Source organism: Acomys russatus, chromosome 7, assembly GCF_903995435.1.
Source record: "Acomys russatus chromosome 7, mAcoRus1.1, whole genome shotgun sequence".
Classification (NCBI taxonomy): Eukaryota; Metazoa; Chordata; class Mammalia; order Rodentia; family Muridae; genus Acomys; species Acomys russatus.
Window position 1 is genome coordinate 50,078,033 of NC_067143.1, and position 17,402 is coordinate 50,095,434.

General features: G+C 53.7%; 1 protein-coding gene across 2 annotated transcripts in view; it reads right to left on the minus strand.

The window, feature by feature from the left end:
• Positions 1-8,069: 8,069 nt before the first annotated feature.
• The window catches only part of Capn5 (calpain 5), a 55,222-nt gene continuing 45,889 nt past the window's right edge, over positions 8,070-17,402 (minus strand). For both annotated transcript variants that reach the window (XM_051148987.1, XM_051148988.1), the window contains exons 6-13: positions 16,595-16,788; positions 15,997-16,074; positions 14,453-14,648; positions 13,657-13,779; positions 11,225-11,421; positions 10,484-10,599; positions 9,903-10,039; positions 8,070-8,902 (exon numbers count right to left, since the gene is read on the minus strand). In XM_051148987.1, coding sequence (XP_051004944.1) covers positions 8,720-8,902; positions 9,903-10,039; positions 10,484-10,599; positions 11,225-11,421; positions 13,657-13,779; positions 14,453-14,648; positions 15,997-16,074; positions 16,595-16,788 — 1,224 coding nt within the window. In that variant the 3' untranslated portion in view covers positions 8,070-8,719. The remainder of the gene's footprint in view (positions 8,903-9,902; positions 10,040-10,483; positions 10,600-11,224; positions 11,422-13,656; positions 13,780-14,452; positions 14,649-15,996; positions 16,075-16,594; positions 16,789-17,402) is intronic.

Genomic DNA, 17,402 nt, shown 5'->3' on the forward strand with positions numbered 1-17,402 from the left:
AAATGCCAGCCAGGGACAGTCTGACCTCTCCTCCCCCAGGCCCTGGGCCTGCTCTTTGTCTCTCTATGTGCCCCCCCCCCAGGCCTCCCCTTCCTGACAGTTGTCTGCCCATCATTGTCACTGTTCCCTATCTTGCCCAGGCCTGCCCAGTTCATGCTTCAACGATTCCTCTTGAGCCTCGATTTCTTCCCATGTGGAATAAACTGAGCTCCCCACCTCATAGCTGAGCCACTTAGCATGATGGCCATAGATACCACATCGGTCAGGTGGAAAAGCAAAAGGTTTTCCGGGAGTAACAGAGTTTAGTCCTACAAGTGTCCTTTGTGCCTGGCACCCTGTCATGGCTGAGGGCATGGCCAGGCGTGAAGGGGGAATGAAGGACGCATGAGTTGAATCCGTGGTTCAGGGAAGGCTGAGGTACAAAGGGAAAGAGAAAGGATGGATGAACGATCTGCCATTGATATTTCCCACATGAGGACAGCCTACACATGGAAAAAGAATCATCAGGCCCTTTGAGGTCTCCTGAGAGTTCCCCATCCCAAATAAAGGAAAAGAGCAAAGCGTGAGGAAACATCACAACGCCATTGTTAGTAGGTGTGCGGCAGCTGACCTTTGTGGGAGGCCTGGCTGGACAATTTATTAGCATGCCATTTTACTCTCAAACCTCCTACAGGCAGAAGCTACCATCAGCCCATTGTGAAGTGATGGTAGCAATTAGCCTACAGCCGCATAGCTGGAGTGCCGAGGAGCTGGGAGCCCTACTCAGCCCTTGCATGCAAATGGTGTATTCATCTCAGGGCATCTCAGCACCTCAGCACTGAACACACCTCACAGCGAGTGGGCTGGTCTCCAGCTGGGAGGCTGAGGAGCAGGAGGAGGCTGCCCTTGTGTCTAGGGCTCCATGGAGGCCCAGGAAGTCTGAAGAGACGTCTGCAAGGCTGCACTGAGGCCTGAGAGGATGTAGCCAGAAGAGAGGGGGAAAGCCAAGGTGAGGGGGAGGAGCAGAGTACAAGACAGGCGGGAGTGGGCAGGTGAAGGAACAGAATCGACAGTTTGGGGCTTACAGCCAAGGTCGTGAAACAGAAGGGGCTGGCATGCTCAGCTCAAGGCTCCTCCCAGCAACATCAGAGTCCATGATGGCAGCCAGCAGAGCTGGTCAGCTCCCGCAGCTGGGGTACTTAGTACAAAAGACATAATAGAAACGTGTGCCCCATTTGAAAGGGTCTAGAGCTACCATTCACTCACAGATCTGCTTCCCACAGGGTCCCTGCAGGATGAGGCCTGCCACCATTAAGAGATAGTCGGAAGCAAACAGCCCAGGGGGAGTGCTAGGATTCAGTTCGCCTACCTGTGATGTCATTGTCTACCTGCCATCGGTGCGTGGCCCTACCCAGGGCTATATAAAAGAATGGCCACTCTTCCTTTCTCTTCTCTTCATCTGTCTCTGTCTCCGTCTCTGTCTCTGGGGTACCCCTCCCCCCTTTCCTTCTCTCCCCATGCTCATTTAATAAACTCCTCTATAACATAATATCTGGCATCTGGTACCTTATTATCTTATCTTATTGCTTTATATCTTATCTTATTCTCATACATAAAAGGGAGGGGGTCCGGTCAGGTAGAAGCCTGCTTCAGAGGCCCTGGGGAAACAGGCCTATGGGGACCCCACATTCTCCTTCCTGGGGGAGTGTCTGTGTGAATCCCCCACCCATTAACCCCCTTTAGCCTGGCTTTGGCTTTTTCTGATGAACCATTGAACAAGCTCTCAGACCCTAAAGATTTTCCTGATAGAGATCAGGAGCCTGCCTTTAGCTCACTAGCCCCATGTGGCCTTGGTGTTTCCAGCCAAGCTGATCTTTTGGCTTTTCATAGGCTGGGCCAATAGGAAACTGGTGGCGGGAGTCCCCATAACACCCAGGCTCATAGCCCCAAGGCTCTCTGCCAGGCCCACCTGGCCCCCTGCCCACATTCCGGGCTCCCACTTTGGAGACCAAGAAGAAGCTCATTAGAGTCTCAGGCTGGTCATGGGGAAGGGCTGAGGCTAAAAGACCAGAGTGGCCCTGGGGAGGAGGAGTAGGGGGACTGGAAAGCTCAGCTGATGGGCAAACACCTTTGCAGATTCCCTGGGGGAGCTCCAGTTTAGGCTCCATCTCCCCAGCTCACTTCTGCCCAAGGTGCCCCCATAAGCAAACTTGCTAGCTGCTTCCCCAAAGACCTTCCCCCCTGGGACCTTCATACATGCTGTTCCCCTGCCTAGTGCGCCTGGGACTCAGAGAGGTGGGTGAGCCATCACTCCTGCCCAGAGACACAGGCCAGTGATAGAAGAAAGGCCCTGTGAGAGGCAGGGGCTTCTTCACAGCTGCGTTCTGAAGACTAAGTAGGAGTTTCCCACGCCGGAGAACTGGAATCAGTTTCCATGGCTAAGTGCATGGGACAGTGGAAGACAGCTACCCAACACGGCCCTCCCTAGCTCTGAGAGAGAAAAGATGGAGTACACTCACCTGCTGAAGAATAACCATGCTCCTGTGTCAGAGTGCCTGCCGGAGTGACCAGACAGAGTTCTGTGGGAAGAGACCACGCCAAGCCCTGAGCCCAGGCAGCTCTGAGTCTGCAAGGCCACCTAGGCTCCTCCCCAACCCCTCCCCCCTCCCCCCTGATTTCCGTCCCTCTAATCACTGCCCAGAGCTGCTAAGCCTCTGTCATTCTCTCAGCCTTTGTCATCCAGGCCCCCAAAAGGGCTCCTATAAAGTAGCATATTTAACCCCACACCAGACATGAAAGCAAAACTCAGAGAAGGACCATCATTTTCCCAAGGTCACACAGCAGAGCAGAGAAGAGTCAGGACTAAGACTTGGGGTCTGGTTCCAGTTCAGGACTGCTCCAGGAGTCATAGGTCACATGGCAGAATGGCCTAAGACCTGTTGGTGGCCCTCATCTCCTACTTCATCCAGCACAGGGCTAGGCATACAAATAGGCTCCAGGTGGGTTTGCTGCACTGTGCGGTCACCAGAGGCATCCCCAGCCCATAGGCTCTGGTGTGAGGCCCCTCCATTCCTGCCTGGCCTGCCCCCCAGAGTGAGCATTAAGTTTTCACAAGGCCCCATTCAGAGGCATCTGGACATTCGATCCTCTGCCCAGGACACTACCTGACACCTGAGCCCTGACCCTCCAGGCCCTGGGTCTCTGTGGGCACCTGGTACCTCCAGACACCTACATCAGCCCAGATACCTGACAGGGGAATAATTACAAGGGCAGCAGGCAACAGTCAGGATCACTGGCATCTGAAGAGACTGCCTGGCTCTTGCCCCATTCCTGCTAGCGCAAGGCTACCAGAACAGACTGGGACCTTGGAGGGTGGTGCAGGCCAGAGCTGAAGACCATGGAAAACCTCAGGGTTCTCCTATGCAGGGCACAGAGCTCCGCCTCTCTGGGCTCAGGACATTCGGTTTCTAAAGTAAGAGATAGACTGTGTGCAAGGTTGTTGATTTTCAGATTGAGAAAACACACACACACACACACACACACACACACACACACACACACATATATATATATATATATATATTTTTTTTTTTTTTTCCCCTCTCCTCTCCCTAGGCCTATGTCTGATTTTACCTTGTCCCCTCAGCAACCCTGGCTGTGGCCTTCGTATTCCCAAGTCACAGATGGGATATGTAAGGCACACAGAGAGGAAACAATTTGTGCAAAGAGCAAAAGATTGTCACAGAGACAACCAAAAAGACCGAGGGAGGGGCACCCATGCCCTCCTCCCCCTGTTCTCATGCCCATCTTCTCCTCTGGCTCTGGATGTCCCTGTCCCAGCTCCAACCTAGAAACAGCCCCACAGGCTTGTCAGCTGCTCCCTCATGCAGGCCACAAGTCTCTCTGTGCCTGGCTCAGGACACTTTCTTTTCCTTGGCTATGGTGGCCAGGCCCCTGTAGGCTCAGGGGAGTCAAGTCCCTGGAGGACTGTGGGGCAGGGGCTCCCCAGGAGGCCCCAGCCTATGACTCCTCCCCAGTTCAAAAGTCCCAGCCCGGGCAGCTCATCCTTACCTGGGTCTTATCTGTCACCCTCTGAGTCGCTACCTTCCAGCCTGGGGTCAGGGGCCACAGGTCAAGAGCACTCTGGAAGCCTGCAAACACTCTGCCCCGGGGCTGAGTCTTGCTCTGGTGTTGCTCTGGGGTCCTCCTGGGCTTTTCTGTTTCTTGTTGTCTCCCAGGGTCACTCTCTTTCTTTCTGTTTAGGGCAGCTGTCCAGCCTGCACTGCCACTCTCCCCTCCCTCTCCCTCCTTCTCTCTCTCCAAAGCCTTCTCCCAGGAGGCGGAGCCCTAGGGGGCCTCTAAGGTCTGGATGTGGTGACATCAGCATGAGGGGCGGGCTGTGCTGGGACTAATGTCCAGAGGCTGCCCGAGGCTCTGTGTGAAGCACCGGCCAACTAGTAGAGATGCAAGGCGTGGAGGTCCCAGGAGGCACTGTTGGCCAGTGTGGAACTAGGGCCTGGGGTCAACCATCTGGGGCCTCTTGTTATATGTGTCACTACCTGCTATCTCTGCATGGTTGGGACTCCTGAGCTGGTCCCACCTTGGTCACGATTTTGCTAGGCCCCAGCTCCCAATGGCCTCCCTCCTGCCCCGGCTTCTCTCCTGTGTGACACTACACTAGAGACCCTATAAGATTGGCAGGCTTGGCAACATCTGGACCTGTGGGGGTGGGAGCGCATCCAAACCAGGACTCCCCAAGTTGTGCCCCCCATGAGGCTCTAAGCCTGCCCCCACAGCTTGTTCTAGGAGTCCTGTGCGTGTTATTGTCTGATTATCCAGACGGGTTGCCAAGCCACCTGTCCAGGAGCAACCTCATGTCGGACAGAGACAGACTCATCTGATGTGAAACAAAATGTGTGATTTTAAAAAAGAGGGTGGGGGATGAACTGGACACAAAATACTCATAATAGGTGACGAAGGTGGGCTGGAGGTCTCCCTTTACCCCACCCACTCTTGGCAGCTGGGACACCTGTGCTAGGAAGCTGCATTTGGGGGGGTGGGGGGGGGGCGGGGGCAGAGGAGTGCGCCCTTGTGATAGAAATGGTCGGGGTGGGGGATGATCAATGGCCCAATAGCGCCACCTGCTGGGAACAGCTAACTGCTATGAGACTCGGGCTCCGGGAAAGGGAAAGCTACCTCTGCTGGTCAGCTCCCTCAGACCAGGGTGCCACGGTGCAAGGTATCCCAGGGACTAAGGCCGAATTGCACCTGGTGCAGCCCTCACCCATGGGGCTGATACTTACGGACCAAGCAAGCAGTGTGGGCCTACACAAAGTGGGAACGACAGAGCCCAGGTGACGAGGTGGCACCTGGGGCAGGTGTGCTTCATTGAGGGCAGAGGTGCGTGGTGGGAAAACAGTGGGTTGAGAAAATGGTCTCAGAAACACTTTCTCAACACCCAAACTCTGCTAAGCAGGTCACCCAACCCAGGAAATCTGGAAATCCGCTTCAGGTTTGTTTTCTCCAAAACACCTGAGATCCAGCAGGCTGTCAAAGATGGTTATCTTGTCTGTCTTGGAGGCAGAAAACGAAGTCCTAGCATAGTGGTCGTTGTCAGAACAGTCTTGCCTTTTGAAAAAGCGTTTTAATCCCTTCTTCTCCGCCTCACATTCATCCCACCTCTGCCTGCTTTCTGCGCCATCTAGAGGCAGCATCAATTTCCAGCATCTAGCCTTTTTGGGGTACCACATCCAGACCATTGCAGAACTGATCTCAGCTCAGACTGCCCTCACCCACTTCTCACCCCTTCAAAGCCATCAATGTATTCCATCCATTTTGCTTTCAACAATCCTAAATTGGCTTACTGCCTGTGGCCCTGCCCATGTATCCCGGAGCTCTAGCTACCTGCACCTTCCCAGCAGCTCTGCTCTGCCCACTTGCGTCTGTGCATGTAACTGTCTCCTCTCCACTGTAACAGGATGCAGACCTCGAACCGGCAGACTGAGAGTTGTTAGCGCCTATGGACTCCCACGCTACCCTATCTAGAACCCTACTGCGTCATGATCAGAGGGTTGCCCAGTGGCTGGAAGGCTGTTCCAGAGCAGGAAATGCGCTTCCATGTCCCCAGGGCCTGGGATAGGCAAGGCTCAGCAAAGCCAGCCCCACACTGATTTGCAGGGCGGGGAACCTGAAGGATTACACAGAGCTGGGTGTGACTCCCACTTCCTTCCTGGCTCATCCCTCTGACCAGAGAGAGGTCAGTTACTCATTACCCCATACCCTCCCAGGGGGAAGAGGACAGATAAAACACACACAATAAGGTTCTCTCTAGAGTGGCAGTAATATTTATTCTGAGAAGATGGCTCCTCCCTCTTGACTCCAGGGCATCGTAGCCTGGAAGAGTGAAGGCCAGGTCCTGGTGGTCCATGTAGGGCTCATCACCTGCAAGGCTTCCTGGGTGCTATCTCTGCTCCACCCTGTCCTCACCTGTCCTGTCCTCAAGGCTTCCTGGGGACCAGAGGTCCCTGCACAGCCAGGAGCCAGCCTGGCGGAGCTTGATAGGGAGGAAGCAAGACCAGGGCTGCCGGTCCAGGTTCTTCTGGAGGTGGGAGGCAGTGGTTTGTCGCCCGTAAGACTTACACACATTTGCTACTTGGTCCTGGTTTGCCCTGTGCCTCAGAGGGATATGGCTGAGCTAAGACTCACATGTCAGGCCCTGAGACCCAAGATGGCGTAGCAGGTGTTTGCTCCTTCATTCCTGACGTCAGTCTTCCTTTGCAATAGCCATAGAGAAATGATTCTGTGAACGTGTATACAATAGAGAGACACACAGAGGAAGTGGGTGGCCTTGCTCCTATTCTTGTAAGAGTCCTCACAGGTAGGAGTCGCCAGCCCCATGCTGCAGAGGGAGGAGTTGAGGCACGGGAGGTTTAAGTGACTTGCTCCTGGTGGCATGCACAATCCCAGGCCCCGGTCTTTGAAGGGAGGAATCCTCTCGTCTTTATTTCAGCGCCTAGCCCTTCCCATGGCTCCGGTCCCAGGCCAGGAGCAGAGCCACCGTGGAGCAAGATGGCAGTCAAGAGTCCAGCACCTCCAGGCAGGAAGAGGACCACATAGTAGGGATTGGAGACAGAGTAACATTCCTAAAGGGGACTGCTGCTGTTGACCCAAGTGTCAAAGCTGAAGGAGGGACAGAGGGGGACCCTGTGAGCCACAGCACCAGTACTAAACAAGAGTCTGCAGCCAGCCTGAGGGTACCCAGGAATGAACATGCCCAACTCCACACCCTCCTCCTCTGAGAAGGTCCCACTTCGCCCATGTTCTTTCATGCCCAATGTCAAAATAAAAGCAGAGGACCAACAAAATGAGTTTAAAAAGAACAATGGTGCACCAGGCGTGGTGGCACATGCCTATAGTTCCAGCACTCGGGGAGGGAGGGGCAAGGGTAACTTTGTGAGTTCGAGGCCAGGCTGGTCTACAAAGTGAGTCCAGGACAGGCAAGGCTCCACAGAGAAACCCTGTCTCGAAAACAACAAAACAAAACAAACAAACAAAAAAAAAAAAAAAAAAAAAAAAGAAAGAAAGAAAAGCACAAAGGTGAAGGCTGACGTCCTTCTACACTGGGATTTTTTTAAATGCTAAGACTATCAAATGTTGAGGACTGAAAGGAACAATTTGGTCTGGATAGCAAGGGCATGCTGCCTTCTGTGGCTGTTTGGGGGTGCCTGTGGAGAGGCCCCTGGTCAGGAGAGGGAAGTCCCTACCAGTGACGCTGGAGAGATGATCTAACCCTGGAGGCCTGACACCACCCACTACAGAGTCTTTTCTTCTAAGAAAAGCCCATGGTTTTTTTTTTAGCAGAAGCAGTGTGTCCCCCTTGGGTCTCCCATAGCCTCACATCAACCTGCCTGGCCCAGGCCACTCCTTCCAACATCACAAGTGGAGGTTGGCCACAGCCCTCCAGGGAGAGTGACATCAGTGCCTGTTCCTCTGGAAAAGTATCTGCCTCAGACCTGAGAACGGGGAAGCCTGAGGAGGCTCACCGGGCTAACTGGGCAAATCTCTACTGACTACCGAAATGGACGGGGTGGTCAGGCATTAGACAATGAACAAACGTCTCCTGCACATGCCCACTAAGAGTTCTTTCAAGATGGTTCAAACACGAGGTGCCGTGGGCCTGGGGATGTAGCTCAGTTGATAGAGCGCTTGCCTAGCAGACACAAAGCCCTGGGTTCGATACTCAGTGCTACATAAACTGGTGTAGTGGTGCATGCCTGTAATCTCAGTGCTAGGAGGCGGAGGCAGGGAGATTAAAAGTTTAAGGTCACTCTAAGCTATATAGCAAAGATGGGGGGTTGGGAAAGCTAGGAAACAGGGGAGGGAAGGGGCTTGGGACATGGCAGCTTGTGTGTAAACAAGTGACATATTCTTGGCACTCCTCGGCAGACAGTAGGTCCCGGGGAAAATGTTTTCAACAGATAGCCCCTTAGCAGCAGTGCCCACTGGGTAGAGAGGGCTACTTTCCATCTTAGGCAAGAAAAACTCCCCAAGAAGGGTAATTCTTTGGGGCCCTCCAAATGCTGAGGCTCAGAGAGGGGCAGGGCTCTCCTCAGGTCACACAGTGGGTCAGTGGAAGAGTGGGGGAAAGAGCCCCAGTGTCTGGTTCCCAGGCCGGTCCCAGGTCAGGTGGGGACATGCAAGTAGTGGTGAGAACTGGTGGGGCCAGGCAGGCTGGCCGGTGTCAGACAGCCGTGAGAGAGGCACTGCTGAGCACGCGCACGGCTACGGTGCCTGGCAAGTCGCTGGGCTGCCGGCTACTGCGGTCCCGGAGGTGGAGGGTGTGGAGGGCCTGCAGGTCATCCGGGTCAGTCTTCAGGTGCACCTGGCCCAGGAATTCATCCTTCAGGACTCGGTGGTTCCAAATCTGCGAGGAGACAGAGGGTGGGGTAGGGGCATATCCAGGGCAAGGAATACAGCCTACGGCAGGTGGGAGTGAGGGCAACAGGGCCTAGAAGCCAGCCAGGGAGAAGCCTGTGCCCTGGACTGATGGGGTACCCTTCTCCAGAGCCTTGGGATCCCCATCAAAGCATGCTAGCACTTAGCGCAATCCGTCACTCTTAGCTCTAGTTTACTAACTTGAACTTGGGGGTTTGGTAAAACCTTGGACTTGACCTAATTCTGGCCCGCCCTCTTTTCTTTTGTTTTTTGAGACAATGTTCACTGTATAGGTCTTTCAGGCTTGGAACTTGTGTTACAGATCAGGATAGCCTTAAATTCATATTCTGTCTGCCTCTGTCTCCTGAGTGCTGAGATTAAAGGCGTGTACCACCACACTCAACACTTCATTTTTAATATTTGGGTTGAGTCACCTGCCCCTAATGGCCGTCCTACAAGTCTGTGATTTGACCCAGTGGGACCCAGTGTTAAGAAAACTTGGAAAATCTAGTGGCTCCCCTGGGGGTGCTATGCATTTGTTTACAGATGGTTTCTCGCCCAGAGAGAGGCTGCTCTGGGCCTGATAATGAGCTTGGAGTCACCGTGCTCCAGGCCTGTCGGCCTGAGAGAACAGAGCTGTGCTCAAGGACACTATAGCATTCAGACTGGCTCCTCAAGGCCCTAGGAAACAGCCACATGCCACACATGATCTCAGTGTCACTTTTCCAAGTGCATCCATGGTGGGAGCTCTGAGGAATAGTGACCGAGGTGTTAGGCCAGGTCAGCAAAGAGGACCAGTGACCCCAGCTGGGAGACCAACCTTGCTGGATTTCTGATCCAGGCTGATTAATGGTCAGCTACCTACAGAGGAGCAAGAGGTGGGCAGGACAAGTGGAGCTAGTGCCCGCCTGGGTCCCTGTCCAGGGGTCCTACCCCTTGGAGCGGAAAACCATGGGCGGGGGCAGGATATGCTTGTGGGTGGGTCTCACCTGCACGGTGATGGGCTGAGCCAGCTTCTTGCGATAGAAGATGCCTTTCACATTGTACTCTGGTGTCGAGGTCCCTTTCTGCACCGTTGAGCGAACCTTTTCGCCCTCACATTTGATGATCACATATGAGTTTGCCCCTGGAGAGAGGACGAGGTGGGGGGGGGGGGCATGGGATGAGAGCCTAACGGGACAGGTGATATACCAACCTGGTCTTTGTCATAAAGAGGAAGGGGAGACAGGAGCCTGATTCACCTTCCAGACAGGGGGTGCCCTGCCTTCTAGGGCCAGGCAGAGGAAAAAGTAAAGGGTGCCCTTGCCCACTGTTCCCTGTACACAGATTTCTCACCTCAACATATTCTTGGCCCAGAGAAGCCATCCCTGAACCCCCCCAGCAGCTATCTGGTGTTTCCCCCCCCCATAGGGACTCTGGGGAACCAGGAGGTGACCATCACTAGAAGAAGCCCACATCACTCCCTGGATGGCTGGGCCTGCAGAGTGAGTCCTGTAGGTGTTGGGGTCTCAGGAGGCTGGGGTCCGCGCTGAAGGAGACGAGGCCTGAGGTAATCTCTACATGAGCTCACCTGTTGGGGAGTCTTTGAGGCCAGCAGCCCCGAGGACATGGACCTGGGTCACCTGTTGGGGGTAGCCACACAGGGAGCTCCAACAGGTACGAGGGGGCTCATCCAGGCGCAGCTCCCTGATACAGGACAGGGTAGGCAGGGCAGATGGGTGGCAGAAAGACAGGGTTCAAAGTAAGGAGCAAGCCAAATCTCAAGGCAGACCCAACTACCCACTGCCACAGGCTGTCGGCCTCTCTGTCCCTCCCCCAGGGTCTCATGCTCCTGACGGTACCCTATTGAACTCAGTACTTCCTGCACGACACATCCTCTGCTGCGCATTATAAATATCAACTCTAATCCTCCAAAGCCAGTCTCCATGGGACAGGTGATAGTGGTGGCAAGACCCATATTAAAATCCAGTTGGGTGGGACGCTCAGTCCATACTACCACTGACAACATGGTGTCGGACCCTCTTTCTAGAGTCGGTCTCTATTTTTACCTATAAAATGGAGTGGTTAGGCTTCCCATTTGGGGTGCGAGAAGCTAAATAAAATAAGTAAAAGCCTCTTTGTAAACTGTTAAATGCATATAAAAGTCACTGGGCAGGCAAGCAGGGGAGGAGAGAGGCAGTGGATGTCCATCCCTGAGGAGGGTGGTGCCTAGGCACCAGTCCTTGAGCAGACACAGGCAGGCTAGGGCTGCAGATTCCACTAGGCCCTGCCAGCATCGACTATACTGTCACCCGCCGTTACCCACACACACCGGCAGTTGGAGGGTACATCTGTGAAGACTCGGAGCAGGAACTCGCCAGTGTGGCCTGGCTCAAAGGTGGTAGGAATGATGACGTAGCGGCCCTCGGGCTGCTCCGTCCGCAAGAAAACGCTACGTGAGTTGATGTAGATGGAGCTGGCGGCCTTATGCTGCAGGCTGTGCATGCGGTACTGGCGGTTCTCCTCCACCTGTGTGGAGACAGAAGGCGATGGGCCACACACAGCCCCGCACCAGAGTCTATCCCATCTCCTGCGGGCTACCGTGAAAGAATCAGGAGGATACACGGACAGAAAATACCCAGGACCAGCAAACCTATCAGGACAAAATTAGCTCGGCTAGGCATAAGGAAAAGGGTATAGAAAGCACTGAGGTTCTTGTGCTCACAGATACAGGGAAACTAGGAACATTAAACACGCAGGGTTGTCTCTTCAAAGGAAGAAATGTATAACCTGTTTTGTGCCCAGAAGGGTGGAGGCAGAGGCGGTCAATGAGCTGGTGACCTGTATGACTGAGACCGCACCAGATCCTCCCCCAGGCTCTTAAGATGTCACATGCAGTTAATTTACAGACTCTACGGTTACGGAAGATGTCACATGTAGTCATGTCGTAAGCTCTATTGTGCACACAGGATTGAGTTAATTGTCACCAGGAAACTTTTTTCCAAAATTGTGTTGTGCTTAAATGTGTGTGAAATAAACCACCCAGTGTCAGACTCTTGAAGTTTGGACCAGCACGAGCTACTGAGTCCTACTGAACTGGAGCTCCTTCTTGCCTCACATGGATCAACCCTCTGCAGTGTCTGCACAGACGCCCACAGAAGGGTCTATTGTAGTGGGTGGCAAGGACCTGCTGAGTGGACCTTCTCTTCACAGAGACAATAATCTAGTGATGTTACTGGGTTACTAGGTAAGAGTGTTCAGTTCTGTGGTCTATGACTTTTACCTCAAGAAAAATAATTTAAAAGTGGGGGTGGGTAAGAAACCCCCTGGTAATCCCAATGATTTTGCAAGGTCTTTTTTTTTTTTTTTTTTTTTTTTTTTTTTTTTTTTGAGACAGAGTTTCTCTGTGTAGCCTTAGCTTTCCTAGACTTGCTTTGTAGACCAGGCTGGCCTTGAACTCACAGATATCAGCCTGCCTCTGCCTCCCCAAGTGCTGGGATTACAGGCGTGAGCCACTGTGCTTGGCTACTACAAGGTCTTTTTTAAAAACTTTATTATGTGTGTATGTGTGTATATGATGGGGGAGGGCACGTATGTCACAGCACTCATGTATTGGTCAGAGGACAACTTTGTGGAGTTAATTCTCTCCTCCCACCTTTACGAGTGTGCCAGGGAATTGAACCCATATCACCAGGCTTCGGTTGCAAGTGACTTTATCTGATGAGATTCCTTGCTGAACCTTCTCTTGTTTTGTTTTGTTTTTGAGACAAGGTCTCATATAGCCCAGGCTTGACCTCACTTTATAATTGAGAATGTCCTGGGACTCCTGATTCTCCTGTCTCAGCTTCCTAGGCGCTGGGATTACAGGCATGTGCCACCACAGCCAGCCTGACCCTGGAGTTTTGTCACAAAGACACCAAAATACAGTAGACTCCCACTCCCACCCCTGCTCACCCACAGTTCCACTTTCCATGATTTCAGTTACCTACAGTCAGCCATGCTCTCTGAAAACAGCAAAAGGAAAATTCCAGAAATAATTTATGTATTTCCAACTTCAAATATGTCGAAATGCTACACCATCTCATCTCATTCAATAGGGCACGAGTCACCTTGTCTGGCCAGTGCATCTGTCCTGTGTTCAGTGACCACCAATTACCTGCTTGGTAGCTGCCTTCCTTATGGCTATGGTGTGGTGCCACCTGCAGCTTGGGACATCCACTGGGAGTACCAGAACTTATCTTCCTAGTTTGGGAGGCCTACTTATCATGGCATGCCTAACTCACTCACCAGCCACGAGGACATCCTAGACAACTCCTGAAAAAGCACTGCATGGCACGGCACAAAGTGTCACAGCATGTCAACACAGTATGACTAAGCCAGCACAAGGTGGTGAGAAAAATGGTCTTGCCATAACCATTAAATTCTAGGGACCAAGCATGCACCAGGGCCTCACACCCATGTGGGTTTAGTAAGTTCTGAAGACCTGACATGTCTGTGGGGCTCTGCCATGCCAACTGTCTCTATCACGTGTGGAGGATGTCAACTTCCAAGCCAAGGGGAGTGACCAGAGGTGAGTCTGCCCATCTCTGCTCAAGGTTATCGACTTCTGTGCATGGGAAAGCCTCCGACATAAGAGGCGACAGGAGACGAGAGGCCCAGCCATGGGGGAGCGGTAGCGAGACCATCAGGCACAGGGGACCTCGCAAGGCCCAGACCAATCCCCAGTATCCCTTACCCCAAGTGGGGTGGGCCTGCAGGTCTCACCTTATAGATGTCGAAGCCGATGGCCAGATTCTCGCCTTTGCCCTCTCTGCGAGTTGAACGCTTAGGCCGCTGCTGGATGCAGATCAATACTTCATCCTCTGCCTTCTTGACTTCAAATATGTACTGCAGGTGTGACCATGAAAAGAGATCCAGGTCAGCCTCTGCTCCCGAGAGCCTAGACTCCGGAGCAAAGCCCCAGCCATGTTGGTGGTATGAGCTTGGCTCATGCTGTCTACTCTCTGAGTCAGTCCCTCCTCTGGGAGATGAGCCCATTAACTCATACAGTGGCCACCCTGCCTGGAGACTGGGAGAGCTAAACGAGGTGATAAGTGCTCACCTCAGAGCCTGGCATACAGTTGGTGCTCAATAAGGACACATTGCATCAAAGGTAAGGCCTAAGCCAATGGGCTATAGCTGAGGAAACTGCTGGGGAGAGTTTCCAGTGGGGGACACAGCCTGGCCACGTTTCCTGGGAATAGCGAAACTGTGCTATTGTGAAAACGAGGGGTCTGACCACTACTTGGCCCCTCATTGTGCCTGAGACTCTGGACAAGACATCCGTAAGTCCCTGAGAGCCAATTCCCTCCTTGTGACCATATGCAGTACAGATAGTTAAGGCAGGGACTTCATGGCCCCAGACAGTGTCCACCAGGCCCCTCACTGCACAGATAGCCATAACAGAGGCTCAAAGACAGCTAGAGACACCCCCGAGTCACTCAGCAGCCCCCGGCAGGGCAGCGGTGAGGTCCATGGCTGATGCAAGGAGGGACAGGGTGGGGCCCCTGCACAAGCCCACCTGTGGGTTCTGGAAGAAAGTGTCCTTGTGATTGATGCAGCCTCCGCTGCGGTTCTGCTGTGGGTCCTCGTGCCTCGTCCAGGCACCGCGCAGCCGGGCCTCCTCCCATGTCTTATGGATGCTCAGGTAGGACGTGTTAATCAGGCGGCACTTAATGATGTCGGTGAAGTACCGGCACATGTCCTCGAAGGTCATCCTGTGTGCGGGAGAGGAGTGAGCTGGGTGCAGCCCGCCATGTGCTGAGCCACAGGTACACACAAGACCCCTAAGACCTGGAGTCTCTCTTGGGCCCCAATTTCCTCATTTGTAAAATGGGATGAGCACTGCCCACTCACGGGGCTGGCAGTGCGTTGAGCGAAACAAGACCGTGCAGTGCTGTTTCCCACACAAAGGGCAGCTAGTGTGTCGGCTGTGATGGCTGCTCACAGTGCTAATGACCAGTGTGCACCTCTTAGCATCTTATTGCAGTTTTAAACATTTATTGTTAGGGGGAGGGCACTGGGGGTGTGCAGCATGCATGTGGAGGTCAGAGGACACAGCCTATGGGAGTTGGGTTGTCCTCTGACTGTGTGGGCCATGTGGGTTGACTGCGTGGGTCCTAGGGACTGAAGTGGGGTTGTCAGCAGTGATGGAAAGTACCTTCTCATCAGCCCCGGGGTGTACATATGCCCAGTCTGTTTCCACCCATTCTCTTTCATGGCTCCTGTAAGGCCTGAATCAACTGGTGGTAGACAACCCCCTCCCTCCCTCCATGGTAAGCTGTTGCCAGGCACATCTCCTGGGTCAGGGCAGGTACGAGAGAAGAGCCGTTCAGAGCAGCCTTTTCCGTGTTTTAACTCAACCGACTCCTGAACCAGACGGCACAAAGTGGGCCGTGTCCACAGCAGTGCAGACTGCAGAGCCTGGATAGCTCCACACATACCAGCAGAAGGGGGCTCCGTTAGGGCACTTGCATCACTAGGACCAGATCCCCAGCTGGCCTGGGGGTTCGCATGGCGTATGCCTCACGTGGAATACCTTGTACCTTCCCTTCCTGTAAGCGGCTGAGCCTCCCTATCAACAGTGCTGGTAGAAGGGATTCATGGGGAGGGATGGAAGGGAATGAATGAGTTCAAGGGATGAAGGCAGGGGATGTGTACAAAGGAGGGGATAGAGACGGGAGAATGAATCGGTATGGGGGCTGGGCGAGGGGGTGGGTACCGGAAATGACTGGATTCACAGGATGAATAGGGGGATGTGTTCAGAAGAAAGAGTGCATGCAGGAGGATGATGACTCGGGGCAGGGGGTGCATACAATAGGACGGATGGAGAAAGCGCACGTGAGGAGTGGGCACAGGGTGCTGGAATCAGAGGGACGGACCTAGGGAGTGGCTTCAGGAAATGGATGCAGGGAATGGGCATGCGAGACAGACACAGGGAATGGCGGGCCGTTGGATGGATATAGAGGAATGGATGCAGGGGAAGGACATAATGACTGGACAGAGAGGGATGGCCGTAAGGGGTGGACGCTGGGGGTGGGTGCAGGGTGGGACAGGGACGCTCACCAGAACTCGCCATCATCCTGCACAGTCACGCCCATCTTCTCCCGCTCACTCTTGCTCACTTTCTGCCACTGCTCTGAGCTGGAGGTGTGAGTATCAGAGAAGGAACAGTGTAAAAGGAGTGGCCTGCCAGGACCACGCCCCAAGGGATAGCTCTGGGTCGGGCCGCCCACAGTGCGGTGCGATTAGAGGAATCAGAGGTCATGCCCAACCCAACACTAAGAAGCTTATTCCTCCCAGGGCTATTAAATCAGGGATTAAAGCTGGCATGAAGGGCTATGACCCTTCAGGGCCACTGGCCTAGTACAGAGCATCAGCCCATTCAGAGAGCTGGTGGCCTCCTTCCCCACTCTCCGGTTTTATCCGTTGGTACACTGGCCTCTGTGTCCCCACAGTTCAAGGCTAGCTCACCTTTCTCCGGGCCACTGTCCTTGATGAACCCCACCCCCCACCCCACCCCCACCGCAAGACAGCAAGCACACACAGTAAATGTCCTGTCTTTTCCACAGGCCACCTCTCCCACACCCTGCAAGGCCCGGTCCAATGTCACCTCTTGTCCTTGCCTCTACACCTGTACCCACCCCCAACCCTAGGGCCTCACGTGTCGCTCCAGGGCCCGTTCCACTCCCGCTCGCCCCAGGGGTTCCTCAGGCGGATCATGTCCAGCTTCTCCGACTTGAAAAAGGCCAACAGGCCATGGCCCAGGCGCACCTTGCGCACATCAGTGACAGCATACGCATGGCCCTTCACCAGGCCACATGCCAGGCGGGCCTCCATGTCAGCTGCTGTCACAGCCTGCGGAAGGACAATGGGCACATACAGGAAGGTCACCCTGGAATCCAAATTAAGGCACTGGAGCTAGGCTGAGGAATGACATCGCCCCCTTCAGGTAGGGATGGAAACTGCAGCTTCACAGAAAGAACCTGCTTTGCTAAGGAGTCAGAACACCAGGGGCCACACTCCGATGCCAGCCGGGAGTATATCCGTGACATCTTGCCGCAGTGCAGCTGATTGCTATATATTTTGAACTTTTCAAGTCTCAATACATAGGCCTGGATGGCCTAGAATTCTCTATGTAGACTAGGCTGGCTTTGGACTTGGCGCAATCCTTCTGCCTCTGCCTCCCAAGTCCCAAGAACTGGTACTACAAATGTACAGCACCACACCTGGTGGTCACACTCAGAAACTTTAAGAGCTGTTTGTGAGGACATGAGCAATAGGAAATTGACCCTGATGGAAGTATTTACACTATGGGACACAGCAGGTACCACAAATCAGGGCTCCGTGTTTCTAGAGAACCAGCTGACCAGACACCACAGACAGCTCCTAGCTTATCCTGGGTTCAAATCCAGCATTCAACGAACCCACCTTTCTCCCATCAGTGACTACTCAGAGGACCCTCCTGGAGA